This window comes from Pleurodeles waltl, chromosome 10 (assembly GCF_031143425.1).
Source record: "Pleurodeles waltl isolate 20211129_DDA chromosome 10, aPleWal1.hap1.20221129, whole genome shotgun sequence".
NCBI classification, from domain to species: domain Eukaryota; kingdom Metazoa; phylum Chordata; class Amphibia; order Caudata; family Salamandridae; genus Pleurodeles; species Pleurodeles waltl.
Genome location: NC_090449.1, coordinates 733,136,253 through 733,159,807, shown reverse-complemented (window position 1 = coordinate 733,159,807; position 23,555 = coordinate 733,136,253). Strand labels below are relative to the sequence as shown.

Here is a 23,555-nt window from a genome sequence, read left to right as displayed (position 1 = left end):
CGCCGCAAGGAAAGGCTAAAAAATGTAAAACTAAAAGCGTGGAGGGACGGAAAATCACGCGCTCACCTTTGGGGCCGCAGGAGGTATTGGGGCCGGCTGCAAGTTCGGAGGAGGTGGTTCCTCGTAGGAGAGGAACGGGCCATCTGCTGAGGCGCTCTGGAGTTTCACTGGCGAGGAGAGTGTCGGCGGGAGGGAGCGGGGTGGGCCGTGTGGGCGCGAGGAGAGAGGCAGGGGGCGCGGCTCGGCAGCGCGCGCATTACAGGCAATCTGCGTGGTGGGCGGGCGGGAAAACAAGCCCAATTGCCGCGCAACAACGCGGCTGAACGCGAGGCGGCCATTTTAGATGAAAGGACCTTGGGGGGCACAATCAAAATGGCGGCACCCATGGAAAAAGGCAATTCAGGTGCAATTTTATCGGAGAAAGGGCTTTTGGTAGAAAGACGGAAGGCGAAGGAGGGCAGGGAACGGGATGAGGACGTCATTGTTATATCTGATGAGGAGCAAGAAGGGCAAGAGTTTTGGTTTTGTTGGAAGCTTTATTGCTGAGAAGGATGTGAATTTTTTGAGTAAAGGAGCTGGGGTAGATGGTTTGAGGGAGTCCAGTTTGGTAAGGTGTCAGAGTATAAGGAGTTTTGAGGGAAATGTTAGCGCACGGAATGTTTTGCATGTGGGTGAGCAGGTGGATCTGATGGATCAGGAGGGTGTGTTGGTAAAAGGTTTGGTTTATGGTCAGGTAGGTAGGTGTGCGAATAGGGATAAGGATGAGGTTTTGTTGAATAGGTGGAAGCCAGCTTTTCAAGAGGTTAGCGCTGGGTGTGACGCTCCTCGGTTTCCGGGCAGGCCGGGTGATTTGACGGTGCATCAGGATGCTGGGCGGCATTCTGGTGGGCAGAGTTTCCCGGTTAAGGCCAGGGCGCCTTTGATACACCGGAAAGAAGGGAGGGTAAATTCCGGAGCGGTTTACCTGACGACGAGGGAAGCGGTGGCACGAGGTTCGCGGGCTCAGTTTTGGAGGATGAACAGCCCTCCACCAGCTGGGGCGCTGGTGCAAGTTTCGAAAGGCATGAAGAAACGCTGCTTGATTAGGACGACTACTAGGAAGACCAGGATGCAAGGGTAGCAGCACCGGTGTTGCAGTCAACGGTTCCGGAGGTGGTCCAGGGCGATCATTCTGGGAATCGTCGTAGGGCCACGGCGGATTATACGGGACCCATTCGTTTAGGATTGGCGCGGCAACAGAAGCCAGGAGACTGGGGAGGAGTGATCAGGTAATTCAAAACTTGGGTAGGTGGAGGTCAGTGTTTTAAACGTTATATTAGAGCAGGTAAATGATCATAGGGTGATATTTCATGGTAAAGGGGTTCTTTTCATTCTGTTTCTTTTGCTCCTTTTAACTATCTGCTCTTTTCCTCCTGTTCTAGCTGTCGGTTTCGGGGTGCTTTCCTTTTGGGTGGGCTTATCGTGCGGGGGGTGAGACTTATTTTAACATCTTTTTTGCTTCATAGGTTGTGTTGGGGGTCCAGAGGGAGTGTGTACCGTGTGGATCATCGGGCACTCATTCATTCGCTGGGCGGAGAAGCAGGCTGCGACGAGGCATTTTGGTCGACAATTGGGTTTGGATGGTGTGAGGGTTAAAGTTAGTTGGGTGGGTAAGAGTGGGATTAGGTGGGGAGAGCTTTTATATGTTCTTTCACAAAGGATTCGGCAAGGAGTTTGCCCTGATTTACTGGTTATTCATCTGCGTGAAAATGATTTGGTTTCCCTTTCGGGTATCGGTTTACTGAAGGCGATGAAGTTGGATTTGCTACGCATTAAGGAGAAGTGGTCAGGGACACACATTGTCTGGACTGGATTGGTACCTAGGAGGGTCTGGAGGGGGGCACATTCATTTCAAGGCATAGAGAAACAACGGAAGAAAGTGAATAGGGAAATGAGGTCTTTTTGTAGAATTCAAGGTTTTTCTGTACTGAGCCATGACAATATTAGCGGTTCACATGTAGGTTTTTTCCGTCAGGATGGGGTTCATTTATCATTTTTGGGCAATGAGATTTATTTGTTTGAGTTACGAATGGTGATTGCGGACCTGTTGGGTGTTAAGCTGTGGGATAGATAGATGGGGTCGGGTGGGGCAGGAAAACGCCTTCTGGGTTTTCCTGTGTGGCGGGGGGTTTCTGGTCAAGAAGCATTTCGGGTGGGGAAGGGGATCGATCTAAAGATCAGTGGACAGGGAATTTACACAAGGCAAGGGGAATTTTAGAAGGGATGGGTAAGGGGTAGGTCAGGTCAAGGTGGTTGGCATAAGGGGTAGGTTGAATGGGTTCTTTAGAGGGAGGGGGAGGGGATAGGAGGAAAGTTATGTATTAGTGAGGTTATGTAGTTTTGTAATGCTTTATGCCAAGGTGTTTATATTGCCAGACCTGTTCTATTAAAGCGGCCTTTTACCCCTTAACAACGAGTTTGTGGTTTGTTCACTCTTTGGGCCCGACACACGTCGACCTTCCCATTCATGGCACCTTTTTTGACTCCTCTGTAAATTATGCAATGTGGTTATCTTTGTTAACCGCACGTTTCCTCTGCAACATGACTAACTCATACGGTACAGTTCTGTTTTATGACAACGCGCCTAAAATTATCTCTGACGGAATCTACTATTTTATCTTTAAGAGAATTGTTAAAATATTGTTACACAACTTTATATGACCGCAATCAATAAAGTAATATGACACGTCTCTGGTCGTCCAAAAGTTGAGTGCCTAATGCTCGCCAAGAAGCCTCATGACGGATCATGTGTTACTGCTTAAGTGTTCGACTTGAAATTCCTGAGCACGTTTGAGAACAGGCGTTTTTAAACCACATAAATCAGTTTGGTAGTTTGGTTGCAGCTGAGCACGCAAGTTGAAACGCCGCCCCGCTTCCCTCCCCGTATTAGGACTAACGTCCCTACTGAAGTCTAATCCCTAAGAAATTTGGTAAATTTGCGAATCGCTCTTTGATAGCGGGTCAGATGGTTTGAAGGATTCCTATACTGAAATTCAGAAAAACATTCATTCTGTGGTGAGAGGTTGGACGGATTGGGTAGCGCGTCATACATCTATTGATGTATAAACAATCATTGACAATGCCAATAGGTCTGGCTTTAATGTGGTGCACAACGCTCATAATGAAGTCACACACTGAAACCCTGTCCTTAGGCCCAGTACTCAGCTACACTCACATGGACACCTCATTCTGTGCACCCACCGGTGCAGCCATCCAGCAGTGGCGCCTTTGCAGTGGCTAAGGATCGTCGTCCCGCTGGCTGAGCCAGGAGATGAAAGATAAAATGATACTTAATTATCGTTTTATCTTTCATCTGCTGACTCAGCCAGCAATGTGTTAGGGGCGGGGCTGTGGGAGGAGGGAGGTGGGGGGAGGATTGCACTCTGCGCATGTGCATATGGCTGGCCTGGCTGGAGAAACAGCACAGACCCCATGCTTGTGTCTGAGTAGCACTCCGAGACACTAGGTAAGGGTGTGTTGTGTTTTTATTTTTTATTTTTATTTTATATATATATATATATATATATTTGACCTACCCCCGAGATTTGCGTCTGCTGCCACGGCATCCATCACTGAATACTCACACACACAACTGGCTACTTTTCTTGAAAAACTTCTCTCCTTTTACACTCATTGCACTCTGAAACCATGCCCACGCCAGTTGCCTTACACACATGCCCTTCAACCTGCTCAAAATGGCAACATAAGTGACCAGAATACCTGTCTACTAATTCCAAAATGCAATTTTACCTCCGTCAGATGTACACTTTTCTTTGCGCTATTTCCTGCCCTTAATATGCTAGTTAACGGGAATGCCACTCCTCTCAGCTCATGAGAAAACCAAGGTACTTGAACATGTTTGCTATTCAAGCGCTGTGATCCAGTGCTTCTTCTACATTTTGAAATTGTAACAAAATTAAGCGTGGCACCCTACCAAGAAGGTGCAACTTACCAAGAAGGGGCGACTTCCTCCAGTTTATACCTGTAGGTCCAGTGTCCACATGGGCACTAACTATTGTTACTCCCTTTACAAAGTGCTGCAATGGATACAAAAATGTTAACCTCATAACAGTGCCGTTTTATTTTTTTGAGGTGTCGAGACACTAGGCATCTCAACGTGTCATTCAGTTGCCAATACGTGAAAGCCTTGTTAAGCGAAGATGAATGTACCCTACTAGTTATGGCTTCAGACAGCAGACTCACTGTGAGTACAATAATTAGATGAAAAGATAAATCGGATTAAGTCACTCCTCCTGGCACACCTTTCTTAAACTGGTTCTCAACTATAGTATGCAGCCAACACAGAAAAGTACTTAATAATACTTAGTAACAGCTGGTGATCCATGAAAATTATGGAATGGAATGCTTGCCATGGATTCACTTCATAGTTTTAAAAATTTGCCTCCATTGCCCTTGGGCACAAATGTACTCATACCTTCATACTCAGCATTTATCACTCACAAGCGCACTGCACACACTTTCACAATTACTGACCCTCAGTCCCAGGTACTGGTGTAAAGGGGGCCCGATAGGAACTCCTCGGGTACAAGTGATCTGCTGTAATTGTGCAGCAGGCGCAGTTGTCACGGGGCCTCTGTGCCTTTGGGCAGCTGCACCTGGTGCACCATTAATGGACACTCCTGATCCACTTTCACACTCACAATCTCCCCCTCTCATTCCTTCTCTCACTCCCTAGCTATCACTTATTCATACCCACTCACTCGCCCATCGATTCTCACTTTCATTTACCCCCCCTCCTCAAACTAGAAAACGCTCTCTCAATCTCATTCTCTCGGTCGTTCAAACATACTTTCACTCACACATACACAGAAAAACACAATCTCTTTTTTAAATGCAAATCTACCTTTTTTTTCTATTGCTGACAACTACAGCCCCCATAGCAGCAGCAGAGCAGGAATCTGATGCTGGACGTAGGAACCAGCAAGCAATGATTCCTAAAGCAGAGCCAGCCCGAGCAGCAGGGCCAGGTTTCAGAGCAGGCTCACTTGAAGCCCTCGCCGAGCTACTTGATAAAACTGAAAGCACAGGCACAGGCCTGTCAGAAGCAGGGACAGTACTGAGGTCTCTTCCCTCTGCTGCTCTGTGTGGCTCCTCATTGGCCTTAAGGGTTCACTGATGTGCGTGCCCCGACAGCTCCATTTTAGCAGATGTACTGTGGTGATTGAAGCATGTGCAGTATGTCCACTAAATAAAATGGTGCACGTTCAATCCAGACATCCATCTACAGAGTGCTGGGTATTTAATTAACCCTGTAGCTGGATCTTTGCTAATCTCCAACTCTTTTCTCCCATCATCAGGGGCCTGGTGGAGAGGCCTAGTGGGTTGACCTGCTTTAAGCAAAGTTCATTTAAACACGGAAGTTCTATTTCCTTCAACTCTCTCGTTTATAACCTATTAGCCTTAGGTCATCTCTCCTATTTATGCAGTGACTTCAATGGATAACTTGTTTTACTCCTTACTCTTTTCTGCATTATTTTTTTCTTGAAGGAAAACTCAATCTCCATTGTAGGATGCACTGAGTTTAATCACCCATTCCTTTCCCATTATATTATTTAGTTCACTTTCCTTCCTTCTCTATGAACCTTTTTCGTTTTCCTTGCTCTTTTCATTTTTTCCTCTGTTCTAAATCTCAAATCCCAATCGAAGCTGAACTTCCCATAAAGAGACATTCAAGAAACTGACCAGTAATGATTTGGGTAGGTGGCAAAGAGTGAGCCCAAAGTACATCTCTTGCAGAAATCCTGGGAAAGAATGAGCCAGCAAGAGTCTCGCAGAGTGTCTGGGGAAAAAAAGTCCGAATAATAACCTACCATAGGAATACGCATTAATATAAAAACATTTCGTCTAAAGTTTTGTAACATGCATTGTCGTTTTCACTTACGACAATTTGCAAACAGTGTTCTTATGGGAACAGGACATTTTGTCGTCTCACAGCATAAACAATAGTCCATAGACGACAATGTTTAAACGAACCATTTTTACCAGCATTTCGTATTGTTTAGTGAGGAGTCTCACCATTGGCTCTACTTGAGGAAAAGTTTGCCATGGCTAGGCTTCTATATCATTCTTTTAAATCACAAGTTACCTATTGATTTCTTATACTAAACTATTGTGTTCTTTGAAACATTTTGCAAACTTAAGCTTAAACTTTTTAATGCATTCTTACCTTCCTTGCCTATGGGAAGGTTAAAACTAACATTTTGCATTAAATCATCATTTTCATAGCATGGCAGCTTTGTCGAAAGTTTAACATTTCACATTCAAAACCCAGGTCTATCTTGCAAAACTGCAGTATCCGCTTTTCAAGCCTAATGCGTATAAATGTGTCTGCCTAATGTGTATTACTTGAATTGACATTGCATTTTCATTTAAGGCCTACATGTTAATTCTGTGTTTATTGCCTTAATTTTCATTATTTTTAAACCGCTCTTTCAATAGTTAAAAAAAAAAAATTAAAAAAAAGCACTCTGCTACTGATCAGGTCCGCTTTCGCACTCACCCTCCACTCTGCATTTTAAGAAAAGTCATTTCAAAACACATTACTCTTTCTTCCCTCTTAGTGTTTGGTTTCTTAATTCTCTGCTTTCTGATCGCTTCTCATTCGTTTCTGACGTGGGTGCTTCCTGCTACCTTCTTAAATGGATAAGCCTATGTTGTAATTTTACTTCTTTTTCACAGTACCCTACACTCTAGCTAGTAAGCCCTTTTTCACGAGTTGTTGTTTCGTTTTTGGTCATTTATTCTTTTGCAAAACACCCCAAACCCACTACTGCTTCTTTTAATGCTGCTTCTTCTTCACTTTATTTCTAAACTCTCATCTTCTATACTTCAAGGCACTAAATATTTCTCTCGTTCCATTCCTGATTCATAAGCAGGGAAGCAGATGAAGAAAAATCTGAATAACCCTACCGGCAAATGGATGAAGAGAGTGGGTTAAAGGACCCAAGAAATATGTATATTGTACATATAATTTTAGTAAAATCAAAAGGTCTTCGCTAATAGCAAACCTCAAATGAACTCTCAGTATAGACTACAAACTCTTGGCACCAATAAAAAGACATGTGTAGTGATGCGTATTAAAAAAAAAAAAGTAAAATGTATTAATCTATGCTGAAAACCTCCGGCACCGCGTGCATTAGAGTAGAAACGCAATCTTCAGTTGCTTGCCGTGGGCGAGCTCCTGTGCTTTATGGCTGCTCCCTGGTATCAATTTATAGGAAAGAAGTTAGATGATCCTAATCGGTTATCTAATATCCCTCATTTGTATTACTAGCCAAGACTTTACCACCATTATCCCAGTCTGCCATGAAACAGGAGTTGATAACTCAGTTTTGTCCTTCTGTCCAAGTGTGCTTTAGGAATTACCACTGTATTCTTTACCACGGTATAGTCTAGCAGCATTTGTTATAAACTTGTTTAACAGCTTTTGTTGAGTGTAGATACATCCTGCCAAATGCAAGAGTAATGAGCAATCGTTTGATTAGGGGGGTTGAAAGGAAAAAGCTCGAGCCAAGCCCATTTGCCTCATGATGCATGCACATGAAACTTTGATAATAGAAACATAAGTATTTAGGGGAGTGTTTCTGCATCTTATTCACTGCCAAACACAAGGCTGCTTTGACATATTGAGTTGAGTGATTGGGTTGAAGACACACTAACTGGTATAAGCAACCATTGGTGTTCTTCTCAGTAACCAAATCAGTTAAGAAAATGTGTTGGCACTTGGTAATCTGGCTTCTGTGTTCTGGATTGTTTGCAAGCATGAGAGCATGTCAGAGTTGCCATAGTCCAGGTGAGAACCAACAGTGCAGTAAGCAGGTCTTTCGGCTCTATGGCCTGTCCTGGCGAGATTGCATTGTTTAAGTGATGGTTTCAAGTTTTACTCCACTTTTTGAGCACTCACATTGCAGCCAAGGCTGCTTATCAATTGACTGGTTTAGGGCGGCCATACAGCAGACGGAAGTCCTGGGCAAAAGCCTCTGGAATTACTATCACTTAGTTTTTTTTTTTTTTGTTTTTTTTGGTTAGTTGTGCCTTAGACAAGTAATAGATGCACAGTATACCTTCACAATATTGATAGATGTGATGCCCAGATCAGTCCACATGGAGGATAAATGGAGTATCTTTTGCACGCATGTAAACATGGAAACTATAGGATCAGTGTACCCATGAGTGCAGAGCCTAGGTATACAAGATTTCTGATCATAGAGGTAGCTGTCTTGTTGAATGATGGCGAGCGTTCCTAACATCAAGGCTTTCAGCTACTATACAAACAAGTTTGCAAATAAAGGGCTGTATCCAACATGGCGTCACCACAATTGTTTGGCAGAAACCCAGCTTTCTTTATATTAAGCATGTCATAAGCCTGCCAAAAAAATCCTAGTTGGTTTTTGCGTTGGAGATAGCCTATCTGGGTCTGAATTTTGCCTACTTCATCATACTAACATTTTACTTTCCATGGCGGGAGAGACTGACATATACTTCTTATCCCCTGGCTCTTTCTCAGACAATTGGGAGTAAGTTAGAGTGGATAGCACAGAGGCAGAGAGGTTGGTGCTGTACCAATGAAGACTACAGACAGGACAGGTAAAAATAACAGCTGCACTTCTTTCTGCTGAGCTGCAGAGAGAATTGGTGCTACGCAGTGACTTCAGCAGAAGAGGTTCCATTGCTAAGGGAAACTGATTCTCCTGTGTTCTACATATTTAGAAAATGTCAGTTTCAAACAATTTGGAAAGCTAGTGATGAGGTGTTGGGAGAAGGTTTTGCCGACACTGCATATTGTTGAAATTCTTGATAATGAAAATATCCCTTCATTAGTGGCCTTTTGGCCATGTGTAGACTTTGAGGGTAGATTTAGATTTGTTGTGTGTGATCAGTTAAAGTGCGCAATAGCTACACCCTTCCCACTTCAATGCAGATTTGAATGTTGACCATTTCTTTGTGAGCCATTGGGCAAACTTGCCTTGACTGTTATGTTTCATGTTTATTAGAGGGACCTTGCCCACAGCTCAAAATGACACAGCACGGCACTTTTTCCAGTTTTTATAATCTGTCGAATTGGTAAGTGTAGCACAGGTTGCTTTTTGAGAGGCTGGGTGAACCATATGTGGATGCATATTACATTTTGGAGAGAAGCTTTGCTGTATGCACAAGATCATGTATTTTTGGGTATCGAATAAACGAGCAAACGTCTTCACCGGATGCATGTGAAATGATTTCAAAATGAATGCATGAATGATTAATAATGCATTTATCAGCTGACCAGTAATGCTACTTATTATAAGCACCACTAGAGCCCTCACTGTTAACATGGTTGTATTTGAAAATGAGTGTATGGTTGAAAATATTACTCAAAGTAATTCACTTTTATAGAGTGAATCTCAAAGGTCCAGTGATTGTATTAACACTAAAACTTAAGCTTAAAATTGGCCTTATTCAGTGTTGAACCTGGCCCTTTCTACAGGGTCATTTCCCAAACTTTTTGCCTTCCTGCTCTTATTTTTTTTCTGACCCTTTCTGCTGATGTTATGACTCTGGCCACTTTATCACTGCTGATCAGTGATAGTGCATGTGCTCTCCCTTGTAAACTTGGTATGATTGGCTTATACCTGACTAGCACATTTAATTTACCTGTAAGTTCCTTGTACAGGGGCATCTCTATACCCAAGCATGTAAATTAAATGCTACTAGTGGGCCTGCAGCATAGTTTGCGCCACCCACAGAACCTGTCTCAGGCTTGCTAGCGCAGGACCTGTGTGCTCAGTTTACTGCCACAGGGTCCTGGCATCTAAAATTACTTGCCAGGCCTAGAACCCCCTTTTACTACAGGTAAATCACCCCTAAGGTAGGCCCTAGCTAGCCCTATGGGCAAGGTGCTATGTATTTCGAAAGCAGGACATGATGTGCCTGTTTGTGTGGCCTGTCCTGGTAGTGACAAACAGCCTATTTGGTTTCTCACTGCTGTGAGTGCTGCCTTCTCATAGGATTGCATTGGAAATGCCCTTCCTTATATCTGGGTGGTATTATCTGATCCACGAGGGGTAGCATAGGCCTGTTTGGTATGGTTGTAATGGTAGTGAGAAAAGCTGCTTACAGGTGGAGGTGGATTTTTACCATTATAGAAATGCCACTTCTAGAAAGTGGGGGCATTTCTCTGGGCTTATAACTGGTGTTTTGCAGCTTGACTCGAATCCACGTCTGAGGCAAAGTGACAGCTGGGCTTTGTGCATACTTTTCAGACACCCTGTACACAGGGAGAGTGGAGGTGTTCAGAGATGTATCTGCATATTGAATGGTCTTCCTGGGCTGAGAGAAGGAGAGGCGGGGAACACCTGCATTTGTAAAGGCTTTGCCTTGGCCTCAAACAAAGGGCTCATTTACCCCCACTTATGTCTGGAGCCTGTGCTGGAGGAGAGAGGGGACACTACTAGAACCAGTTAGGACTGGTTGGATCCCCTTCTCCCCCTTTTTTTGGAGACTGCGCAAAATGAGTATAAGTACCGGGGGCTTTGCCCCACATTTTAGAGCACTTTTGGAACTGGACCAAACCTCTGCCAGAGAGGGTACTGGATTACGTAAAGGAGTCAACTGGACTGCCCTTCGGTTTGTTGCCCTGCTGCCTGGTTTCTGCTAGATAGCACAAAGGACTCATCACAATCACTTTTCTACTTGTTGCCCTGCTGACCAGTGGACCCTCCACCCCCCCAGCTTGGGATGGACTGGCATTGCTGGACTGACTGAAGAGATCGCCCCTGCCTCCCAGTGGGGTGCTGGTCTCCCTGTTCACGACTGCCTGTCCTTGTGGTCCCCTGGGAGCCCAGCATATAAAGAGTACTGCTTGTCTGCTCCCTGGGATATCCTAGTGCCAGCGCGTGGTGAGCACTGCATTCCCAGCGAGAACGCTTTATTTTGGGTGAACAGAAGTTACTTGAGCGCTTCTCTTGTTGGGGGCTAGTGCGTGCGGGCTGAGGCATCCTAACAGCGTGGCCTGAGCGCTTTGTTATTCTGCCACAGAGTACATATGGAGGCGCTCCGCAGCTTGATTACTTAGAAAATCACTGCCGCAACTCTGGCAGTGTGCAATCTCGGAACACATCTGAAACACTCCACGGAGTCCCCCCTGGCAAACAAGCTCCTAGAGGTGCCCCGGGGCAAAGCACGCTGAGAAGAGCACCCCCGGGGCACCAGCAGGTACTCCCTTTTGGGTGCCTTTACTGCTGCAGCCCGGGAAGGGCTGACAGAAGGCACGCACACTGCGTCGGGTGCAGCCGCCTCACAAGATGGGGTAGGAGCCTCATCGGAGGCCCCCTGCACAGTCAGGCCCCTCTCCCCCAGTACCTCGGCACAGGGTGCCGATTGAGACACTTGTGCCCTCGTTGGTGGACAGGAGACCCCCTTCCCCCCCCCCACCCTCAGCTGAGGGTCAGACGAGCAAGTTGCCCCCTGAATGAGGAGTGGGGGTTCACCCGTTCCCCCACACCACACCTTTTCTCAAGATTGCCACCCATCGGAGCATGAGAGCTCCTGTGTTTGGGTTACTGCCCCTGGGACACTATAGGTGAGGGTATGTTTCTGACAATATAGTGTTTGGCATTCATGGCGCGCTATGTGTTTTCTGATGTTCCTAGTATGAACACTTAAGAGTATGTGTTTCAAGACGTGCGGCATCTTTAATGTTTACCTGACTACTACTTATGTTGCAGTACTACTGGTAACCTATGTCTTTTGTTGTGACTACTGGGGGGTTTTCACAGGGTAATAGTACTTGAGTAATGTTCTGATAACTGCTTGTGTAGCAGGGTTTTACTGATATCTTGTGTTTGGTCTAAAATGTGGTGTACATTAGTTTATTTTTATATAACTTGGTGTTGTGTTTCCTTTGTGGTGGGGATAGTGCGGCACATGTGTTGAACGCTTTCCACATTGCCTCTGGGTTTGGCCTGACTGCTTGTGCCAAGCTACCAAGGGGGTGAGCAGGGGTTATTCTGGGTGTGTGACCACCTTGCTCTGACTGTGGGTGGGTACTTTTCTGCCTGGCTGAGGTGCATACCCTAGCCAACCAGAAACCCCATTTCTAAAATCCAGTTTGCAGTGTCAGCACAGAGTTCCCTGCACCACTCAGTTAATGACTTTTTTTATGAAAGATGGCAACGTGGGGTTGGTGCTGAGCAATAGCTGTAAATGCATACTGATATCCACTTTAACTTTGTTCTGCAAGTGGTGAACTGCAGGCAGGCTGAAGGATCCTTGATAGATAATCCATAACCACTGTTATTCCTCTAAGCTGTGTTGAATAGTTTGCTTCTTCACTGCACCATTGTACTGGGATCAACTATAAGCATATATTGGATTGGGTTCCTTTAAAAAGGTGCTTTCCACCCTGCACTGCCAAGCAGCATTCTTTTGAACAGGAACACGAGCAACCCCAGACATATCACTGCAACCATACAGAAGAGGGGATAGAGATTTTATAAATTAGAACTCCTATTTACACCAAGAAACCTGTCACTTTGTGGTGTGGCACTATACGAGCTGCTAATCCACATTCAGTTTCAGTAATCTTTAGTACAGAGGTCCTGGGCTTGAATATCTAAATGAATACAAGAATTGTGCAACACGTTATGTGAATTTACTTTCTTGCAAAGCTCTTCCCACCCCTAAATGGAAGTGTAATTGTGTCCCAAATGTCTTTATTCGTCAAGGTGGTGGCGGTTTCAAACCTGAAAATGGTTTGCCCACCTTGACCTTTGACTACCGTCCTAAGTGGTGGCGAATATTACTGTAATTTCTATGTTAAGAGCCATGTAAGCAACCTAAAAAAGTGTCAATGCGATTGTTGATGGTTTTGTTTTGTTGAAAATATAAGAAGTCTTATCCTTTGTGTACTGTAGCAGCTCAGGGAAATCAACACCAGAGTGGTTTCTGCAGAAAGATTCAGACGGGGAGACACCTTCCCTCATCAACTGGCCCTCCAGGTATTGAACCTTGTGACTGCTGCCTCGTAATCAGCCTCCCACCACCCTAGTATCCTCTCCCCAACGTAACTGCACTGTTTTACGTAGCCTCTAATATCAGTCTAATAGAAATTACTCCTTCCGAGCAAATAAGTCCTGAAAAACATATTAATTGTCCAGCAAAGTTTGTGTTTTACTTTTTGTAACTAACGACTTGGTAGATGTCAAATGAAAATGTTTTTATGCACCATTCTTTTCTTTTTGGGTTTGGCTAATTGGAAGGTTTTATGGTGTAAGCAAGTTTGCTACCCTTCTTTTCTGTCCACTTAAACTTTAAATATAATTGGAAATTATCTGTGTGTTTTAAACTGTGTGAAGAAAACAAAAACAAATTCCCACTAAATACCTAAATTAATTCTTTAAATGTATGTTATGGTGGCTTACAAGGCTTCAAATAATCCTCTTGATGGGCAATTGCAACTTTCCCCACCATGCTACTAACAAAAGTATCAAACATTATAAAGTAGAATTTGACAGCCTGTAACTACTGGTGTGTACAGTGTGGTTGTGTGATCCCCAGAAGTAAATTAAATTTAAATGTTTCTGGGATTCCCATTTAAATCCTCACTAAGCATGGAACCGAGCAAAGGCCTAATTAAACCTGCCAAAAGCGTGAGTTGATTCTGACAAATTTACAATTACTCATTTAACTTTTGAAACCAGGTGGGTGGTGCAAAACCTAATCAACTTCTTTATTGGCCATTGAAAAAGCCATTTGTAAGGCCCACCTTCACTGGTAATCATGATGTTTTATATAAAAAACAAAAAAAAAAGGTTGGTCCTCTAAAACATATTTCATAAAATGCTGTAAATAAGCTCAACTAATTATTTTAATCTCCCAGGTCTTTGCTTTAGCTTTGTCATCCCCTAGATTGTATTGATGTTTAGAATACATGTTATCAATTATTTTACAGCCAAGTATATCACATATATCCTTGTAGAAGAGTAGCTAGGAAGATCTCCCTCAGCATTTGCTTCTAGGTTTCCTACTGAATGTTGAATTGAATTTGCAACATCCAATTATTTCAGAGGTAAAGAAGGGAGGTACCCGCCCCCCACTGGTGTTGCACAATTACTTTGAAGCTGGAAGTAAAAATATTTTGACAGAATTTTTGTTTTATTAAAATAGCAAATGTTGAACTCCTGGGATTGAAGTGGCCTCTTTGATACATCACAATTAATTGTAGTCCTTAAACATAACCGTACTTCAAAGTCTCATAGGACAAGTTAAAGTTATTTTTTTCAGTAAAGTGTAATGTTTTCATATGATCCCATTTTGCTTGCTTACTAAGGCCTTTAAGTTATCCTACTTCATAGAAACCTGCCTAGAGCCTGAGAGGAATGCCTGCACTCATTAATTTTTATTTATTTTTATCTAGCAGTATAGCAAGCCCTGGATACCAAGAACTGGTACCTTATTTAGGGCTGAAACAAATATTAGAATTGGAGAATTTTATTGTATATTACTTTAAATGTAAGACATTGAGAAATTAATGGAGTTTTTCACTGCATGTTCAGGGTAGCATTATTAAACATGGACGCTGAAATGTCAGACAGTCATGGGTTCATTTAAAAAAATATTTCATGAAGATTGCTTGGTGTATAAATTTAACATTTGTCTATTTCGCGAGTCTTATTTGTCGTCAATGCTCCAATTTCCAAACCCTGTGTGTCACTGTGAGTGATAGTAAGTTGTTGCTCAGAGTGATTGTCATGGGTAAAGGCGAATTAAGTATGTGATAAGTAAAACAATGAATCCTACAGATTTCCAATATAAACTTAGTCACTCAACTTGCTGTATGGACCCAATGTGTCCACCTCCACATCTTCCAGACCACTTAGAATCATTAGGTCTTACATTGGGGAGTGGTATAACACGCACGTATATACCCTGGAATTAGAAAGTTTAGTAAGGAACATTTTTGAGAGGCAATTTTCCAGCCATGGCAAAAATTAATTTTTATCATTTAATGGAGTTTTACAAATAACATGAACTTTACACTGTCGAATTTGTTTTTGTTAAACACTGCATGAATTAATCTTGCACTGATGTATGAGCTCTGGGAAATCTAACATGTTCTGTGTTAATGAAAGTGAATGCCAGTATGGGTCAAAAAACATTGCAAATTATGAAAGGATATATTTGTTTTTATTTCCATTGAAAGGCAAATCCTACACCAGTACCATCAAATGTGTTATTGCAGGAGTGACAACAATTGTGGGATGTATATAAATTCAGAAAGACTGGACTAGTGACCTTTTCGATTCATTTGATGAAGGTATTTGCTGTTTAAAAGAAAGTTCTGTAGCTCCAGGTACCTGTTATGCCCATCATGATAATCCATCAAATCAAGGTTTAGAAACTTATATTCTAATGGCCACATCTGAAAACACACTCACTATTACATAGCTTAAAACTCAATCGCCTATAAACCTTAAATATAGTAGTTACTGATGTACCATTGAATCTTGAGAAGTGAGGTCACTTATTGCTAGTTTTTACCTTCAGCTCACGAACTGTCGGTTTTCATGGGGCAGAGAAAGTGGGGTTCTCACGGAATGTACTTTCATGGTACATTACTGTTGAATGAATTGAATTTGTGAGTGTGCATCCTTAACCAATTTGTAAAAGGCATTTTAAGATGAAACGTGCTGCCAGTATTTATCTGTGCCACCAACTAAATTGTTTTGCATGGTACTCATAAACATCAAGGGCTTGTTCTTAATCGGAAGGCTGGGATCATGGAACCGTTTTTTCACTTTGGCTTACCTCTTGACAGTATTTCGTGCTGTAGTGTTAAACTATCCACTATCCTTTTGTCACAGCAGGAAGAATATTTTTTAACTCACTGCTACAATTTACTTGTCACTTATGCTGCATAGGTGGCAAAGATATGCTTGGTCCTTCATAGTGGACCTCTACCTGCACTACGAGACAGGTATTTGGCATCAGATGCCTAATGTGTTTTTTTTTTTTTTTAGTAAATTAAAGCAACAATTTTTGTTTTTTGTTTTATTGATATATCACATCATACAAGATATACACATTATGATCGTCATTTATCCTGCATCATACAGTCCCTTTAAGCATGTAGTTTGTTTAAAATTATACTTGCTTCATCATTTTGGTGCTTTTCTGGCCTCCTTGCATTGTTATCCCGTATTGCCGATAAGCAGTGTAGGTAATGGTTCCATTGTAGCCTTTTTTTCCTAATCCCTGTGTTCTTAACATTGCTCATAATCCCTCCAAGCCCCCCAAACCGTTTCCCATTTTTGGGGCATCCTCTGCTCTGGTAGACCACCTCCTCTGCAATCAATCTAAATCCATTTACCAGTCATCTAATCTCGGTGGGGCAGTTGTTTTGCCCCATGTTCATGCTATGCTGTGTTTGCCCTGCCAGCTGCTATCATCCATATTCTCTGATTTGTCTGCTCAACCTCATTTCCGATGATGGCCAGGAGAAGCAATTTTGCCTCATTAGGGACCGCCCGTGCCAACACCTGTTACTTGCTACCAGAATTCCTGGATCAGTGGGCAAAGGATGTGCCTTCTTGATTACACCCTCGCAAGCAGAGCGTGTGGTTGCTTTACCTATCTTGTGTACCATTGTTCTGGAATAGTACGATCCTTGGAGTATTCGAAGTTGGATCAGTCTGAATGTGGTTCAGATTGCTACATTCCTAGGGCTCTAACTAGCTTCCGTCCAGTCATCGTCTGTGTCCCCAGGTCTCTTGGTCCACACTTCTGAGTTCCACTAATGGATCTGGAGAGTTGTTCCTTCTCTTTAGATATACTAGAGTTACCTTTTTCCAGTAAGGGCTCTAAGAGCAGCCTGTCCTCTTGAGGAGAAGCTTCTGGTAATTGCTCACCCTCTGGTACATATCTACTCAGGGCATGCTTAATTTGCAGGTATTTATATCTTTTGGATTCCACCAGTTCGTTACTGGCTCAAGTCTGAGAAATCTTTTATGGCCCGCTCTCTCCAGATGTCCCCTAGATCGTTTATTTCAATCAGTTCCCACTTGCAGAAGCCCTTGAGACCCCTCACTTCTTGGAGCTGGTCACTGTTCCACAAGGGGGTGGGGAGGTCAGATTTTTCAGTTTTCCACCCCAAGCCTACACACATGGTGGTCTCCGTCCATACTCTCATCTGTGTGTAGGTTAGTAGGGTCTGCTCTCTTAGGCTGCTGTAGAGAAAGGCTTCATGGATTCTCCATCTACTGTACAGGCCGATTCAGTCTGCTCTGAAAAACCCAATCATTGATTACTATTAGCTGCGTCGCCCAATAATATTTTCGTATGTCCTGCACTGCTGGACCTCCTTTGTATATTCCCCTTTGCAATTTGCTTAGTGTTATTCTCGGGGTGCTGCCATCCCAGAGGTATGAATGGACCTCTCAGGTCTATTTAAAAAAAAAAACACTTCTATTGGGATTTTAAATGGTGTATTTTGTAGGACATATAAAAGGAGTGGGAGAGCCATCATTTTGTACAGGGTTGCTCTACCCGCGATTGACAGTGGGAGCTTTCGTCAATGTGCCACGTCTTTGCCTAGTCTAGTAAACTGGAAATGTATGTTTCTCCGTAAGAATTTCTGTGGAACACACATCATGTAGGTTCCCAAGTATTTAAATCTGTTAGGCACCACCGCGCAATCCGGTGGCAGTGCGAGGGCGCTACCCGTCAAGTGGCACACCACAGATTTGGATCTGTCTATTTGATAGCCATAGTAACTTCCAAACATGTTAAAGATCTGGATTACCCGGTCAATGGACAGACGTGGTTTAGAGACGTATAGCACAGCGTAATCTGCATATAGGGATATGCGTTCCTCTCAGCTGTTGCCTGTGTGGAGTCCTATCAGGTGGTTTTGATGCACCCATGCAGTCAGCGGTTCTAATGCCAACGCAGAGATCGTTGGTGAGAGTGGGCATCTCTGTCGATAACCCTCGCCAGTGGTGCATGCTAAAAAAGGTCTCTCCCAATTGCAGTATTTTGGCACAAAACCCAACTTGGCTAGTGCGCAAACATGTAGTTCCATTCTAAGCTGTCATATGCCATTTTGGCATCGAGGGACAACACTGCTTGTTCTGAGTGGAATGATTCTGTCTTATGTAACACCCCACACAGTGTTCACAGATTGAGACGCATACTCCTATTTGGCATAAAGCCTGATTGATCTGGGTGTATAAGTGAGGTGATGACCCCACGTAGCAAGGATACAGTCGGTTAGTAGCTTGCCTGTTTTGTGGAGCCCTGCTATGGTAGCCACTCTTAAGTCAGTTGGGAGGCAACCTTCCTCTCGCGCCTGTTTGAACATGTCAACCATGGGTTTAGCGACTTCAGTGGATAACATTTTATAGCGCAGCACCGGTAAGCCGTTTGGTCCCACCGCTTTCCTGGATTGCAGGCTCCGTATGGCTGCTGTTATTTCTTAGACTGTTAAGTCTGCTTCCAGGGTGTCCTCGTCCGCCTGAGCTAGTTCGGGCAGAGTAATATCTTTAAGTCTGCACAATCCTCATCTGTTCTGGATGTAACAGGTGTATACCTCTTCAAAGTAGGCAGCAAAGGGGTATTCTGTCTATTGTATAATTCCTGCCTACTTTGTCTTCTATGGATCCACAACCTGCCCTGGCCCCTCTTTCCCAGCTAGGCTAGCACTTTGCTCGCCTTGTCCCCAGTGTTGTATAGTCGCCGCTGCCCTGCCAGTGCATGCCTTTGTGCTTTGTTCTAACAAGGCCCGGATTTCTTGTTGCTTAAGCTGTAGTTGGTAGGTGAGACTGCCGGTCCCTTCTTCGGTTGCCCTTTCTTCCTATTGTGCCAGTTCTTTTTCCCACACCTCAATTTACGTTTTGTTCTCCTTCACCACTCCCTGCACGGCCCCCCACCCCAGAATCGGGGCCTGAACCTGGCCTTGTTACACCGTTTTATAGGTTTCCCAAAGGGTGCAGGCAGGCCTCACTGTTCCTTGGTTTTTCTCAAAGTAGAGTTTGGCCCCTTCCCTGATTTTCTTTTATGTTGTCAGTGAGGAACTATGTATCTGTTCTCGGTCGCTGTATATAGTCCCGAAGTGGACCCAGCAGCCTAGCTTCTATCTGGGAATGATTGGATATGCCTCTAGGGTAGTGCTGTGCGTCCCTGAACCTATCTGTTGTTGAGTGGTGTGTGAAGATGTGGTTGAGAGAGTATTGTGAGCAGACGAGTAGTAATTTTATTGTTTTGTCTGGGTCCTGTTCCCTCCACAGGTCTACCATCCCCATTACTTCTGTAAAGGAGTGTAATCAGTGCTCCAAAAATCCTAAAAATGTTATTAGACCTGCAGGTCAAGTAACTTAAATAACCTACTCTACCTAACTGTAATGTATTCTTGACTCGTAAACGGGTCTCAAATTGTGTGATCCTATTCAAATAGTTAACAGATGCCTTTTTCTTAATTCTCATATAACATTGCACATTCAAATATGTTAGATCCGCATTTCTGCATTACAAAAAAAACATTTGTTTGATTAAGGAGACTGAAGTTTGCTGCATGCATAACCAGAATCTAGCCCACATACCCATGAGGTCTAACCCACATAACCTAGGACTTATTTTAGATTGCTAACAACACTGACATTAGGGCAGGAGTGTTTCTCAGTTTGTTTAAACGCTCAATTTTAATAAATATATTACTAAAACATGCTGTGGTAACATTATCTAAACACAGTAACTTTCCAAGTAATGTCCAAAAACCTGTGATTGTCCTTTTGTTCCCACTGTGACTGATTTGCTTGATCTACCAGTCCCAGGATCCATTACACCGTTCATGTAACCTCCCATTATTAATGTCCCAGTCAGTAATGCGAGGAGGAGCTTACCAATTTCTGGGAAGGTTGTGCCATTAAGGCGTAGTGGCACATATGGAAAACAGAGGTTTAGTGTAGGACCCTCCCACCTCACCGAAGCTGTCACATATCTGCCAAGGTGATTGGCCCATATGCATTGGACTGTAACCGGTACTGATCGTTTGAGTAGGATTCCCACCCCCGCAATCTGTGGTGTATCTTGTGTGTGCCTACATGTTGTATCAGTATCTACCTAAGGCCATGTATTGAGTGTCCCGTAGGTGCATTTCCTGAATGAATACTATAGCTGGGGCTTGTCTTTGTAGGCATTGGAGTACCAGTGTCATTTTAATTTTATTTCCCAATCCGTTACCAGATGTTTAGTTTTTTTCAATATTTCAGTGCCATTGGTGTATGAATATCAGATAAGTATTTCTCTGCACCTTGTGTGTTGCTTGATTGGGTTTGTCTGTAGTTAATTTTGCTCTGTGTATCTCTGATTTGGCACCCCTGAATAATGCTGAATTATTATGATGCCTTAACATTGTAACTTTTGAGAACTGTTGAACTAAACCCCATAATTACCCCTTCCCTGCTATCCTGCACTATGAGCTTAAAACTGCCACCCTCCCCAACCGAGTGCCTGTTACCCAGTAAATAACATCAGCTCACGTGGGTTGGCTACTGTCGTCCCTGTTGGCTGTCTGTATTTAGATGACCTTGCCACCTAGTCCCTTTATCTTTACCGTGGCTGTGGGACAGGAAGCCAGGAGCTAACCTATGTAAAGCCCTGTACTCGTTTCTGGCCCTCCCACCAGGACCTCTCCCAGATCAGGTTATTCCAGTGTAGTACAGTTCACCCCCTGAGTTCGAAATCTGCACAAGGAACGCCTCAGAATGGCTGAGGCTTTGCCATTTTGTTTTCATGGTTCTGCTGGTGGATCTGGGGGTGTGTTGGTGTCCCTTGGAGGTTGACCGTTGCAGTTCCTGTTTGGGTTGTGGACGGGGATGTATGTTTTATGCTTCTTTTTGGCTTGTTGTTCTCCAGCCTTCCAGCCAGTTCCAGGTATCCTCCGGGTTAGTGAAGTGCCATATCTTGTCGTCTGGAATCACTATTAACTTGGCTGGGTACATCATCGTATTTCATTTCCTTATCTTGAAGAGCTCTTTTGACTTCCTCAACATTTCTTCTGTCTCTTTACGTGCAGCATGAAATCAGGGAAGAACCTGATTATGGTGTTTTCCATGTGCAGGTCTCCATGCGAATGGGCCGCCCGGAGGAAAGCGTCTTAGAAGTGACCAATTCTGGGGTTGAGAGTGCATGGAGGAGCGTCTGGTTTTGGTGGTGGACCCAGCACTCTGTGTTTCCCCTTTAGACCGAGGAAAAATTTAGATGACCAATATTCTTCACCCCAAGAGGTTATCAGATCTTCTAGAAAGAGTTCCACAATGGTGCTTGTGACCCCTTCAAGGACCCCCACCACCCTGATGTTTCTTTGAGACCAGCCTTCTTGATCTTCGAGTTTGGCTGCTATAAATGTGGTTTGCTTTCTCAGAGCTTAGACCTGTTCTTCCAGCCTCTCGTTTGTAGATTGTAGGCCTGTGTTTTCACCTTACCTGAAATATTATGGAAGTCCCCTCCTAGGAGGTTCAGCTCGGTTGTGACTGCGTCTATCTTTGGTTCCATTGTGTTTCTCATATATTGGATTACGGCCATAATCTCGCACAGGGACGGTTCATCTTTGGGTGGGCAAGCTTGCTCCTCTCACCCTTTCCGTTGTATGGGTTGGTCCTCAGTGGGCAGGCCTTGCTACCTTATATTTATCTATGGTTGCCTAGGTGTGGGGACTGCGGTTTCTGACTATTGTGAGAAAGTAGCCTCTTTCTAGCATGGTTGACCCCATTTTTGGCCTGTTTCAGTGTGTTTTTACGGTGTCACTGGGATCCTGCTAGTCAGGACCCCAGTGCTTATAGTTTATGGCCTGCTTGTTTCACTGTTTTCGTCAGCATGCTTGACTGTGTCACAGGGATCCTGCTAACCAGGATCACAGTGCTTAAGCTCTCTCTGGTTCCAAATATGTCCTTACATACTGGTAACCCAGTATTTAACTCCAAATTGGCATACTGGCCCCCCCATTATAGGTCCCTAGTATATGGTACATAGGTTACCCAGGGCATTGAGGTTCCAGGGGATCCCTATAGGCTGCAGCATTTCTTTTGCCACCCATAGGGAGCCCATACAAAGGCTTCTACAGGACTGCCATTGCAGCCTGTGTGAAATAGAACATGCACTTTTTCTACAGCCATTTTCACTGCACCAGGTCACTTATAAGTCCCCTAAATGCCAGGCCTTCAGACCCTGAAGGCTGGGTGCTAAGTACCTGTGTGTGAGGGCACCTCTGCACTAGCAGAGGTGCCCCCACGTTGTCCAGGCCCAATTTCCCAGACTTCGTCAATACCTATTTACAGCTTCACAATGATAACTCCGAATATGGCCCGGTAAGGTATTTAACAACTGGTAATTGTACCCCTATACTAATTCCTGCTTTGGTTGCACAATCCCATTCACTCTGGGGGGCTCCACAGTCGACCCCCAGTACTGCCATACCAGCCTTCTGAGGTTTTACCGTCAGTCCCAGCTGCTGCTACCTCAGACAGGCTTCTGCCCGTCCTCGGGCTTGAGCAGCTCAGTCCTAGGAAGTCAGAACAATGCATTTCCTTTAGGAGAGGTGTGTTACACCCGCTCCCTTTGGAAATAGGTGTTACAGGCATGGGAGGGGTATTCTCCCAGAGCCTCTGGAAATGCTTTGAAGGGCACAGATGGTGCCCTCCTTGCATAATGCAGTCTACACCTGTTCAGGGACCCCCAGCCCCTGCTCTGGCGTGAAACTGGACAAAGGAAAGAGGAGTGACCACACACTTGTCCATCACCACCCCGGGGGTGGTTCCCGGAGCTGCTCCGGAGTGTCCCTGGGTTTTGCAATCTTGGATTCCAAGGTGGTGGGGCACTCAGAAAGCATCTGAGTGGCCAGTGCCAGCAGGCGAAGTCAGAGACACCTCCTGATAGGTGCTTACCTGGTTAGGTGACTACTCCCCCTTTCAGGGCTATTTAGGGTCTCTCCTCAGGGTGTTTCTTCAGACTTGGATTGCAAGACTGCAGCAGGAATCCTCTGCATCCTTTACCTCATCTACCCATGGATCAACCGCTGACTGCTCCAGGAACTCTACTAAACTGCAACAAAGAAGCAAAGACAACTTCTGCAACATTGTATCTTCAGCTCCTGCCAGCAACTGCAACAGTTTCCAGGTTGTGCATCCTCCGAGGACTGCCTGTCTTTAGCCTGCACAAGAACCAAAGGAATCTCCAGTGGAGTGAAGGAGTCCCTTTCTTGCTTCAGCAGGCACCTCTCTGCAGTGACGACTGGTAGCTTGGGTCCCCTCTCCAGACAGGCGTGGATCCAGAAATACAGGTGGTGGACTAAAGTGACTCTGGCAGTCTCAACATCCAGCTGGCCAACTTTGGTGGAGGTAAGAGCTTGCCTCCCCATGCAAGACAGTACCCCCGTGCACCGCGTGACTTTCAGTTGCCAGGCTTGTGTGCGATCTTCCAAGAAGTTCCTCATGCACAGCACAGCTTAGGCCCCCAGCACTCCA

At 44.4% G+C, this 23,555-nt stretch overlaps 1 protein-coding gene across 19 annotated transcripts in view; it reads left to right on the top strand.

Moving 5' to 3' along the window:
- Nucleotides 1-23,555, top strand: part of SVIL (supervillin) — a 601,346-nt gene that overhangs the window by 269,491 nt on the left and 308,300 nt on the right. For 12 of the 19 annotated variants that reach the window (XM_069211277.1, XM_069211279.1, XM_069211274.1 and 9 more), the window contains exon 8: nt 12,954-13,037. The exons of 6 other annotated variants lie outside the window; for them this stretch is intronic. In XM_069211277.1, the coding sequence (XP_069067378.1) occupies nt 12,954-13,037 (84 nt within the window). The remainder of the gene's footprint in view (nt 1-12,953; nt 13,038-23,555) is intronic. One more of the 19 variants, XM_069211267.1, reaches the window with a different exon arrangement.